The 12,766-nt window shown below is 41.1% G+C and overlaps 1 protein-coding gene across 1 annotated transcript; it reads right to left on the bottom strand.

The window, feature by feature from the left end:
• Positions 1-3,777: 3,777 nt before the first annotated feature.
• Positions 3,778-12,031, bottom strand: C16H18orf21 (chromosome 16 C18orf21 homolog). The gene is made up of 5 exons (XM_058557002.1): positions 11,872-12,031; positions 11,768-11,790; positions 9,311-9,510; positions 7,508-7,707; positions 3,778-5,242 (listed from the first exon to the last, which is right to left on the bottom strand). Exons 1-5 carry the CDS (start codon positions 11,946-11,948, stop codon positions 5,089-5,091), a joined length of 654 nt encoding a protein of 217 aa, XP_058412985.1. The 5' UTR covers positions 11,949-12,031; the 3' UTR covers positions 3,778-5,088.
• Between the last annotated feature and the right edge of the window lie 735 nt (positions 12,032-12,766).

Below are 12,766 nucleotides of genomic sequence, written 5' to 3'. Positions count from 1 at the left end.
GACAGAGCCCAAGGACAAGGCCTGGTAGAAAAGAGGGCTCAGAGAAGCCTGTCTGAAGTTTGGTAAAGAAGAGTCTTTGTCAATATAATCACAAAAAAAGTTTTTATAAAATACCTCAAAACAATGTGCCTACATCATTAGTGAGAGGCATTCAAAGGACAGCCACCATAGGCTAGATCTTATTGTTGGTGTTGATAATCATTTTATAGATTTCTGATTGATTATATAATAGCAGAAATTGCTTGAGCACTTTCAAAATGCCATCCACTCTTCTAGGTGTTTTTCATGTACCATTTCATTGAGTCCTCACAGCATCTTCATGAGGTAAGTACTATTATTACCCTCATTTTACATATGAGGAAACAGAGAAATTAAGAATTTGCCAAAGATTACACAGTTAATAAATGACACAGCCAGGTTTGGCAAGGCAGGACCACAAAGACTACAGTCTTAACCAGTAGGCTGTACTGCCTCCCGAACAAGTAATTCTTAGTCAGAATTAAGCATTTTAGGGGCCAGCCCGGTGGCACAGCAGTTAAGTTCGCGCCTTCCGCTTCGGCAGCCCAGGGTTCACTGGTTCGGATCCTGGGCGCGGATCTACTCACCGCTCAGCAAGCCATGCTGAGATGGCGTCCCACATAGAAGAGCTACAGCTCCACAGTATGATACACAACTATGTACTGGGGCTTTGGGGAGAAAAAAGAAGAAAAAAAAAAAAAGGAAGATTGGCAACAGACATTCACACAGGGCCAATCTTCCTCAAAAACAAAAAAAATTTTAATTAAAGGAATAATTTTATGGTTTATCAAATTATAAAAGAAAAGGTACTATTATTTGGTGAAGGGTTGAAACATTCAAATAGGCATTTGGTATGTTAAGAGTTAAATTTTAAATATGAGAGCTCAGAGTTTTTAAGAATTTATCTTTTCCAGCTCTGCCTCTGGAGTTGTCTAGTGTAGCAATATCATTACTATCCCTCAGTAAAAGTATCCCCCACATTCTGCTTCTGGTGTCACTACTAATTTCTGCTCAAGAGTAGCAGAGTTTCTTGGAGAGTAGCTTCTTCCATGTCTTAGGGCTGAGAGAATGAAAATGGTCCTCAACTTTGCAAAAAAGCAAGGAGGATATTTTCAAAGTTCTGATGGGGTTGAAAGAATAAAGAAGCCTGCTTAAATAAAAGGGGCTTTCATTGGCCAAGATGTAATAATTTGAGCATCAAAATAGAAGATAAGAATTGTACTTAATTAAAACTAGTAGCCTGTGAAAAATTGTCTCCGTGATATTTTTTATTTTTTTTTATTTTTATTTTTTTATGAGGAAGATCAGCCTTGGGCTAACATCCATGCCAATGCTCCTCCTTTTTTTCCCCCAAAGCCCCAGTAGATAGTTGTATGTCATAGTTGCACATCCTTCTAGTTGCTTTATGTGGGACGCCGCCACAGCATGGCCGGAGAAGCGGTGCCTCGGTGCACGCCCGGGATCTGAACCCCGGGCCGCCAGCAGCAGAGCACACGCACTTAACCACTATGCCACGGGGCCAGCCTCTCCATGATGTTTTTTAAAAGAGAACTAGTATTATATGCAAGTTGATTTTTATTCAGAAAAATTCCTATTTATATTTAATTGTAAGTTTAGTCCCAGGACAGATAGAAGCATGCTGAACACTGTCTAGCTGAGCTACGCCCTGGGGTTACAGCCCTTACAGAGCTTAGACTGGGAGGGACACAGGCATGAATCTCACCAGGCCCATGTGTCAGAAGAGACCTACATTGCACATTTGCTGCTTCTCTTTACAAGATTCATTTTCAGTCAAACCTAAGTTTCTATGCTGTAATTTTTTTTAGGTAATGTTTATTTTCATTTTTTTAAGAAAAGCTTTACTGAGATATAATTCAAACACCATGAAATTCACCCGTTCAAAAAAGTGTAGAATTCAGTGGTTTTTAGTGTATTCAGAGTTATGGAACCATTGCTACTAATTTCAGAACATTTTCATCACTCTAAAAAACCCTGTACTCATTAGCAGTTACTCCCCATTCCTCCCAGTCTTAGGCAACCACTAATGTGTTTCTATGTATTTTCCTATTCTAAGCATTCCATATAAATTGAATCATACACTATGTGGCCTTTTGTACCTGGTTCTTTTACTTAACTTGTTTTCAAGGTTCGTCCATGTTCTAGCATATATCAGTAGTTCACTTTTATGGCTGAATGATATTCCACTGTACGGATATATCACATTTTATGTATCCACTGAATAGTTGATGGACATTTGGGTTGTTTCCATTTTTTGGCTATTATAAATAATGTTTCTGTGGATATTCATATACAAGATTTTATGTAGACATGTTTTCAGTCCCCATGGGTATATACCTAGGAGTGGAATTGTTGGGTCATATGGTAACTGTTTAACTTTTTGAAGACCTGCCAAACTCTTCTAAAATGGTTGCAGGATTTTACAATCCCAGGAGCAATGTGTGCAAGTTCCAGTTTTACCACATTCTTGCCAATACTTGTCATCTTTGTAATTTTAGCCAACTCAGTGGGTATGAAGTGGTATCTCATTGTTTTGATTTGTATTTTCCTAAAGACTGTTAGATGTTGAGCATCTTTTCATGTGCTTGTTGGCCATTTGTTTATTATTTTCTTTGGAGAACTGTATGCTCAGATTCTTTGTCCATGTTTTTGTCTTTTTATTATTTAAAGAATTCTTTGTAATGATGGATATAGTCCCCTTAACAAATTCATGATTTGCATATTTTCTCCCATTCAGTGGGTTATCTTTTTACTTTCTTGGTAGTGTCTTTATTTGAAGCACGTAAGTTTTTAATTGTGATGAAGTCCAATTTATCTGTTTTTTCTTTTGTTGCTTGTGCTTTCAGTGTTATATCTAAGCAACCACTGCTTACTCCAGGGTTTTACTCCTATGTTTTCTACTAAGAGTTTTATGTCCACACTATAATTTTAACCTTCTCTTGAGAGATGCCCAAAGACCCTTCTGCCACAGAAAGGAATGTTAAAAATCCGTGTCCTTCATTTGCAACTGAGGTAATGTAAACAACTGCCCACCTAGGAGTTCCTACTTTTACTACTTATCCACTTCTCAGTCATATGGCTGGAAAGAACCTTAGTTCTAAACATAGTGTGGAACAAGTGGGCTAAGAAGTTCAAATTTAAATGTAGTAGCTTAGGAATATTTGCAGAGCTTGTGCTGTGTGCTAGGCAAGAAACTAGGTGCTGGGGGCACAGTTAGTGAGATCACCCAGGCAGAAACCGGAAACTGCAGGATCACCAGCACTATGATAAAAGAGTGGCCCCTCATAATGCAGTGGGGTTGGAGTGGAGGGCAGTCTCCAAAACCAGGTACAAAGGCCCAAAGCTGGCAAGAAAATGACATGTTCTAAGAACTACTAAGAGCTCACTATGACTGGGTGATCAGGGAGAGGGGTAAGCGAATAGAAGAGCAAGAGTTCAAGATGTTCCAGTGAGCAGTTAGTCAGAAAGGTAGAGTATCTCTCATGACCAAAGTACTAGATGCTGTCGACACAAGGGAAGGCCCAGCTCCCGCAGCCTGTGGCTCACAGTCTAAAGAAGTTCAGATTGATGACCCTTGCCATCCCTCTTTGATGCTGGCACTCGTTAGTATAATTTCACTTCACACAACTACAAGACCAACTCTTGTGAATAACTTTGGCCTTTCAGTCTGCCAAGCCCTAATGCGGGAAAATTTAAGTTCTAAACTTGAAAGGAGCAGAGAGGCTTGGAAACAGATTATAGTTAAAGTATCTAAATTATTTATTTAAAGAGTTTTTAAATGATAGGTTGAAGGGGCCGCTGGCCCAGTGGCATAGTGGGTAAATTCGCGCACTCTGCTTCGGCAGCCAGCCCAGGGTTCACGGGTTCAGATCCCGGATGCAGACCTACACACTGCTTATCAAGCCATGCTGCAGCAGGCATCCCACATACACAGTAGAGGAAGATGGGCACGGATGTTAGCCCAGGGCCAATTTTCCTCAGCGGAAAAAAAAAAAAAAGGTTGAATAAAATCCTAGCCTATCATTTTAAAAAAGTATATCTGTGTTCCAGAAAAGAGTTCAAGTAGCTAAACTGTTACTTTGTTATGTTCTGGTGTAAATTTGAGGCCTAGAAATAAGTCTTCACCAGAGAAAATGAAATGCCACTTCTGGTGAAGCACTACTATAGAAAGTTGCAAAAATGAAAATTTTGGTATATGATTAAATCATCTACAGTCAAGAATGGCCCATATATTTACTTCTGCATGCAAAATAGGAGTAATGTTAAGATTTTACTAATATATAGTTAACACAGATGAGTGTGGGAAAACTAGGACACACATACGTGATCCTTTTTCTGAATTAGCAATAAGGGTATAGACACCTAGAAAGGAGTGAGTAGATTTTCTCATAAAGGTCTCAATTTCCTTATGAAATAAAATGACATAATGAAAACTGCTAATTAAGGGAAGAGAAAATAATAATATAACCACTCAATATCCATATATATCTTTACTATTTACAAGGACATTTCATGTATTTTTGATCCTCATAACTACCCTGTGAGATAGGCAGGTTTCAGTTATTCATTCTAATGAGATATTTTCTCCCTAAACACTGAAGAATGCCAAAACAAGTTTGCTCCTGGACCCTAGTTTCCATGTATTTAAAGAATAAATAAAAGTTTTAAAAAAAGCTGTTTTTTTCTGAGTAACTTTAGTTTCAGAAACTGCATTAAACATTTTTTTTTTTTTTGTGAGGAAGATCAGCCTGAGCTAACATCCATGCTAATCCTCCTCTTTTTGCTGAGGAAGACCGGCCCTGAGCTAACATCTATTGCCAGTCCTCCTCTTTTTCCCCCTTTTCCCCCCCAAAGCCCCAGTAGATAGTTGTATGTCATAGTTGCACATCCTGCTAGTTGCTGTATGTGGGACGCTGCCTCAGCATGGCCGAAGAAGCGGTGTGTTGGTGCACACCCGGATACGAACCCAGGTCGCCAGTAGTGGGGCATGCGCACTTAATCGCTAAGCCACGGGGCTGGCCCGCAACATTTTTTATTTTCACAGTCCATGTTTTATAAAGAAGATAAGAAACTTCTGAAGTCCACCTTTGGATTCTTCTGGGATTCACTCTGACTAAGCAACATTTTTAGTTGAGAGAAGTGTTTCTTTGTTTTGCTCACATTTCTTGAGGAGCAAGTGGGTGTTGACTGTCCAGATGTAGGTGTTCTGAAAAGAAACATAAAACCACACTTAGGTATACTGACACTGACAGTTTAAAAAGTGTTCTTCCTGCTTAGCCTAGATAACTGCTACTTGGAATCGTTTTCTACTCTTCTGTGTTATGGCCACATGCAAGCAGTGGCTGTACCCAGCACAGTCATTCCCATTTTGTTAAAAATCTCCTCACTAAATAGGCTACAGGCAACATTTAGGAGGTATTTTGGGTGGTTCTGGAAGTTTCTATCACACCTGAGTTCCCTTTAAGTCTGACATCAAGATTCATGACAATTCTAAGCAAGGACTTTAAAAACACATTTCTTCCTCACAGCTCAAGACCACTTCCTTTCTCAAAAGTGAAGGATCTGAACCTACACATGTAGGTACCATTCCATTGTATCTGCCTCCCTAGAATGTAAGCTCCATAGGGCAGACACTTTATACTACTAATTCTATATTCCAGTGCTTTTTAACAGTGCCAGGCACAGAGAAGGCCCTCTAAAAATATCCATTGAATAGATGATTCCCATCTGGTATGTGTGTATTTATGCTTCATTCTATTTCATTCCCTCCAATTGTGTTCCACCCCCACAAATCCTTATTTGGAGTTTGTCAGTCTCTCTTGCTAACTCCCCATCTGTAAGATAAATATGTAATACTTCATTCCCACATATATCTAAAAAGCAGTCTGGTCTAAATGCAAGTGAATTATTTTAAATATGCCAAATTTTATTTTATCTACATTTATCCAATAAAGTGGAAACTTATATGATGAATTCCTACCATACCAAATATCAAAATAATTAAATCAAGGATATAGAGAAAACTGGACTTGAAATTTTAATTCTTACCCAATTTTATAAAAGTGAAACCCAATATAAAAAACTCAATTCAGTAAGCAGAGATAATCCAGTCCTTGCTGAATTTTGTTATGTTTAAGAAACTACCAGACTCAGTTTCTCTTTTGTAACAAACCATTTAAAAATTCCTTTCAGGGCCGGCCCCGTGGCTTAGCGGTTAAGTGCGTGTGCTCCGCTGCTGGCAGCCCGGGTTCGGATCCCGGGCGCGCACCGACGCACCGCTTCTCCGGCCATGCTGAGGCCGCGTCCCACGTACAGCAACTAGAAGGATGTGCAACTGTGACATACAACTATCTACTGGGGCTTTGGGGAGAAAAAAGGAGGAGGATTGGCAATAGATGTTAGCTCAGAGCCGGTCTTCCTCAGCAAAAAAAAAAAAAAGAGGATTAGCACGGATGTTAGCTCAGGGCTGATCTTCCTCACAAAAAAAAAAATAAATAAATAAATAAAAATTCCTTTCAGTGTCTATGGAATTAAATCTATTGACTATCATAGTGAATAAAGTATTGAGGAGTACTAAAAATAAAACACGTGCCCAGTCATATAGTTAACTTAGTATCATTTGACAAATCCCTATTCAGTTAGATTTCCACAGGAATTTCTGATAGAGGAAATGGCAAGAACAAAGCTTTAGAGCAGGAAAGTAAACTGAGTGGCTCAGTTCTGCTGACACACAGGATGAATTAAGGCAAAGCAAGACAGACAGACAGACTGGTGCTAGACAGTGAGGGCTGGAAAGCCACGCTGGAGCATTTGACCCATATGCTACAGAGTGAGGTGCTAACGGCTTCTAATCAGAGCTGTGCTGTAGGAAAATTATCAAACTAGAAAGGTTTGAAACTAGAAGCAGGAAGACGCAGGAAATATTGTAGTAGCCTGGGCAAAAGGTGAATAAAGACGAAGAGATGGCAGCAGGAGGGAGAAAAAGGCGGGAACAGATGCAAGCACCATGGAAGTAGGATACAAAGAAACTGGTGACCAACTGGACAAGGACCAAGGGAGCAGAGTAAGAGCTGTCAGCTGTACTCACCATTTCAGGTCAGAAGGTCTAGAAGGGCATGTTCATTCACAGAATAAGGAACTTCGGAGGATGCGCAGGTTTGAGTAGTTAGCTGTGGGGACGTGCGGGGGGGGGGGGGGGGGGGGGAGGGTGAAGTGGATATATTTAAGGCAGCTGGGAACAGGCCCAGGGAGAGGCTGGAAGTAGAGGAATATACCTGGAAGCCATATGCAGAGATGAGAATGGCAGATATGGAAGTATATGACATTAGAGAAGAAAGAGTATAGAGTAAAAATGGGGGCCAAAGTCTGAATTGCATGGCAAATTTAGGGAGTGTATATTAAATAGAGGAAATTACAAGAAATACTCAGGGGTTAACAGTGGCAATTCAAATAGCTTAACGAATTAAGATACCTGAAAATCAATGCTGGGCTCTTGTCTTGGGAACCAGACATATCATGATTTAGGTTTGCAGAACTTAGAGTCTTTCTCTCTGGTGTCTTCAGGCTCAGTTTACTCGTAGGAGTGGTAGGACTGCTCTTCAGTGCTGATAGAAAGCTTCTGCTTTTACCATGATGTTTCACTGTTCTGTTGCATGTTTTACAAGTAATCAACTACCATAAAAAGAAGAAATATTGGGCCTGATTTCTCTTATAATTTAATCCAATAAACTACATGTTCATTAAATTCTGTTATGTAAGGGACTACACCAAGTACTACAGGGTGAGTAACAGAGACTGCCCTCCGTGAGCTTGTAATATAGCAGCAGGAATGAAACAAGACACAAATTTAAAATGAGAAAGTCTTCAACAAAAAGTTAATGGCTAAACATTTGTATTTAATTTAAAACACTTTTTTAAAGATAACAAAGTCTCTACTTTCTCAGAGTGCAACTGTGTTTGGGAGCAATAGAGGAGACAGGGAATGATACCCTTTAACATCTGGAAGGATGTTCTTTCTAATAGGAGTAGGCATTTCACATTTTTTGCAGATGAACTCCAAGCCTTTTCCCAACAAAACATGGCAAACTATCACTGAAAATTTAAGTCACTCCTTAGTGACTTAACCCTTAGTGATTCTGTAAATTTAGATCTAAAGTAATTTATAAAACCAGTCAAATGAATTCTCACATTTTCCAGTCTCTTCACTTCATTAACCCGACATGTTGACTTTCTTTTCAGGATTCATTTTTCAAGAAATGGTCCATTTTATAGCTAAATGCCTTTCTTCTACATATCTAATGCACAGGATTCAGGCCAGGCCTCAACAAAATTAATACAAACTAGCTTAGTTGAGAAGTACTCTGATGTTCACAAGCAGATGAAAAATCAAATGGAAGATCTGCATATATCAAAGGTCTGTGTAAGCTGCTTTATACTTTTTGAAGAGGCTGGATATAGATTAATCAACAGTCAATTTTGTGACAAAGCAAAATACACTTACCTGTCCAATACTGGTAAACTCCTAAATATGGCAGTTCCGATCCAAGTTAATACTGATTGTAGTCTTGGGCCAGACATAAGCTGTCATAATGTCCAGTGCCCAGCACAGTGCCTGATAATAAGCAGGCACTCAAATAGTTGATAAAGGTTAACATAGAACATACACATTAAATGTATCTGATACTGGTCTCTATATAGTAAACTAAGTAATTTGATTTTGGTTGTTTTATTCCATTTTATATCACCAGTACTTAATGTTGTATGGCATAAGATAGACCCTCAATAAATGTTTAATGAGTGAACATAAGGTGCATTTACTTTTGTTGGGCATAAACTTAAATACATACTCTGACATGGAGTGGGGGAATGACTGAAGAAGTGACACTGGTACCTAATACATAAGGTACTGCTGTTTGAAAACAAGGACCATTAACTGAAAAAATAATTTAGTGGTAACTGCAATTCAGGTGAAGTCACATTGGTCAGCTCAAGAAATCCTCAAATTTGTGAAAGTAGTTGTGCTCAACAATGAGATCTGTGAACAACTGAGAGCTCACGATGTTTGGTTTTAGCTAACTGTGAAAAATAAAAAATAAGCTGTACTTTTGATGAAACAGTAATCACTAGAAGAAATTTTTATGTATATATTTTGACAATCTAAATATACTACTACAAACCTCTGAGTTATATTCAGGCTGATTCTTAATCAACCTCATTTTAAGTGAAAGAAAAGAAAATTCTAGTTTATTTATACATACTAGAATTGAAATCTTACCAGTACACTTTTGGAGTTTTTGTACTTTTTCACAATTTTTGCTTCTTTAAAACTGAGTGTATAATTTCTTGCTTCTCGATTAAGAAGTTTCTGTATTCTGGGTGTCAGTTTGGGCTTGGGTTTGAGGCGCACTCGAGAGTTATCCAGAACCAGCAACTGGAAACAGTATGGACATGTTCCTTCAAAAGCACTTTTATCATCTAAAATTATACAAATGAAATTCATGATTCAGCAAATCAGAATATTTGTTAACTCAAACTGCCAATATTATAAATGTGAAAAAGTTTATTATTTAATATGAGCAGATATACATTCTCAAGGAAACTCAAAATATGACAATTTATAAAATGATAAACTGGCAGTTTCTTTTGCAAAACACTATAATTCTATCCATTCACTATTTTGAGCCACTCTGTAAGGCCCCACTCTTTGCTACGTTACTCATTACTTGCTACTAAGTAAAAAAGGCTGTATGTCTCACCAATTTTACAAACACATTTATCACTAAATAAATTATACTGTGATTTTGTTTCTTTTTTAAACAATTATCACAGTTTTGTGCTGTGTGGCCTGGGCTTTGTCTGCAGGCAGCTCTCTCAATACAAGGTAACAGGACAGCAGACTTGCCGCAGACCCTTTATACAATCAAGAAAGCATTCACGGACCATCTACCATGCTACGCCGTGGAGACACAAATATGGAAAAGAGTTGCTATCTTTAAAGAACTCACATTCTAGGGAAGCCTTATGCAAATGAAGGTAAGACTGGTAAGAACTATAACAGAATATGATTAAAATGCCCTGGAAATTATTAAACTCTGCATGGACCAGCCAGAAACACATCAAAGAGGAGGCTTGACAAAGGTCATCATAGATAACTAAATTCTATCTGTATTTGGAAATGGCAGCCATTACTGGTAAAGAGCTTTCAGGTAGAAGTACAGTGAAAAAGAAAGCATAGCTATTCAGGGAAAGGTAGGGGTGTGAAGGTAATGCAGTTGAAAAGGAAGGTGGGCACACCATCTGTTTACTCAATCAATATTTATTGGTGAGCACTGTGCTAAGTGCTAGGGATACAACAGCACTACAAAGAGCTAAGGACCATGCTTGTAGCGTAGCTCTGCCAAATGTAAAGTTCATTCATCTTTACTGAGTGACTGTTAAGTGCCAAGCACTGTTCTGGGTGCTGGAGATACAGCAGTGAACAAATGACAGTCCACAGAGAGAGACAGTAAATAACAATGTTAAGTGCTGGGAAGAAAAAAGTAAGACAGGAAAGGGGAATAGGGAATGGCGATGCAGCTGCTGTAATCTTAAATATGGCAGCCAGAGATGGCTTTGTGGACTGAGGTTTGCAGAGACCAGAAGGAAGCAGGGGAGGAATCCAAGCAGACATGTGAAGACTTCCAGGCAGAAGGAAGGGCAGCCACAAAGGCCCTGAGACAGCAAGGAGGCCTAGTAGTGAGTGGAGTTAAGAGAACAAAAAGGAGAGCAGGTCAGAGAGGTAATGTGGGCCTATGATTTAGGGCCTTGTAGTCCTTTTAAAAGATTTTCACTTTTCCTCTGGGATCAGAAGTCATTTGAGAGTCTGTAGCAGAGGAGTGACGTGGTCTAGCCTAGGTTTTCATTAGGCTCACTTTGGCTGCTGGATTGACTGGCCTGTAGAAATGCACTAGGAGCTGCTGGCAGTAATCCAGTGGACAGACTGATGGCTTGGATCAAGGTGCTAAGGTGATGTGGTGAGAAGCGGCTAGATCTGGGATATATTTTAAAGCCAACAGGATTTGCTGGCATATTGGCTTGGGGAGGAAGGCTGTTAGGGTCAAGAATGGCCTCAGGTTTTGGGGCTGAATAACTCAAAGGATGGAGTTACCATTTACTGAAGTAGGAAGAAATGGAAGAGGACCGTGTTGGGGGTAAAGCTTGGATTTTGGCCTAATGGACATTCAAAAGAAGTTGTCAGGAAGGTATCTGAATAAGAGTCTAGAATTCTGGGGAGAGGTCTGGGCTGAGGATATAAATCTGTAAGTCCCCGGTATACAGAATTTAAAAGCCATGCGATTGGATGAAAAAGGATCACCAACGAAGCGAGTGTAGCTAGAAAAGAGGTCCGAGGGCCGTGTCCTGGCACTCCAACATTTACAGAAGCTGGGGAAATTAGGAGCAATCAGCAAAGCCGACCGAGAAGTACTGGCTAAAGAGGCAGGAGTGAACTACGTGGTGACCTGGAAACCAAGAGAGTAAACTATTTCGAGAAGACTGATCAACGCATCAAATGCCACTAACAGATTAGGCGAGGTAAGGCACATCAGGGGATTCGGATTTTTCAGAAACTGGGAAGCGTCTGAGGGTTACGAGGGCAGGGGGTCGATCAGATTTCTCTTCTGGATCCCTCTGAGCGCTGTGCGGAAGGGAGGGGAGGGGGCGACAGACTGACCCACACCGGCGGCGTCCTCACCGTGTGACGAAGTGTAGGCCCAGCTGCAAAAGAGAAAGAGACCGTGAGGACCAGGGGAACCTCCTCGCCGCTCGCCCCCGCTGCCCCACCGGTCCCTCTCTTACAGGAGATAGCGGGCCTGGCCCGGGCAGCTGTCTCGCAGTTTCCACGCCGCAGCCTCAAGGTAGTGCTTCTGCCTCATAGCCCCGCCGCCCCCACGCCGCCAAGACCCACTGCCAAAAGAGATTCCGGACGCCGGCTTCCTACCGTGGCGGACTTTGCCGTCGGGATCCACGCTCCCCCCGGAAACAGGCGCCGCGGCTGAGGGGTTCCGGTTTCCGCCCCCAAGCCCCGCCCTGTCCCCACGGCCGGCGCGCGTCCGCCTCAGCCCCGAGGCTGGGCCGAGGTGCTTGACCGGGCAGGGGTGGCAATACCGGGAGTCGAGTCTCCTGTACGCCTGTCTGTCTGTGGCTCCTGATACCCTGCTCTCTGATAGCCCTGTTGTCGTTCCTCAGCCCACGTGCCCTCTGGGTCCTTGAGCCGCAGCACTGACTGGGGCCGCCGGGCAGGCGGATGCGCCGCCCCAAGGAGGGGCCGGCAGGAGAGACGTCTGCCTGCTCTCGGACCTGCGCCAGCGAGCTGATCTTTATTATTATTTTCTTCTCTGTTTTTAACTGAAGTGAAATTCACAGCATAAAGTTAACCATTTTAACATGAACAATTCAGTGGCGTTTGGTACATTTACGGTGTTGCGCAAACACCGCTGTTACCCAGCTCCAAAACATCTCTCTCACTCTCAAGGAAACCCTACGCCGGTTTAGGAGTTGCTCCCTGTTCTCCCCTCCCTCCCAGCCCCTGGTAACTGCTAGTCTGCTTTCTGTCTCTATGGATTTATCTATTCTGGACATTTCATACAAATGGAATCATACATGTGACCTTCTGTGTCTGGCTTCTTCCACTTAGTATATTTTTGAGGTTCAACTGCCTTGTATCATGTATCAGAACTTCATTCCTCTTCAT

The sequence above is a fragment of the Diceros bicornis genome, chromosome 16 (assembly GCF_020826845.1).
Source record: "Diceros bicornis minor isolate mBicDic1 chromosome 16, mDicBic1.mat.cur, whole genome shotgun sequence".
Classification (NCBI taxonomy): Eukaryota; Metazoa; Chordata; class Mammalia; order Perissodactyla; family Rhinocerotidae; genus Diceros; species Diceros bicornis.
This window is presented reverse-complemented; position numbering and strand designations above follow the sequence as displayed.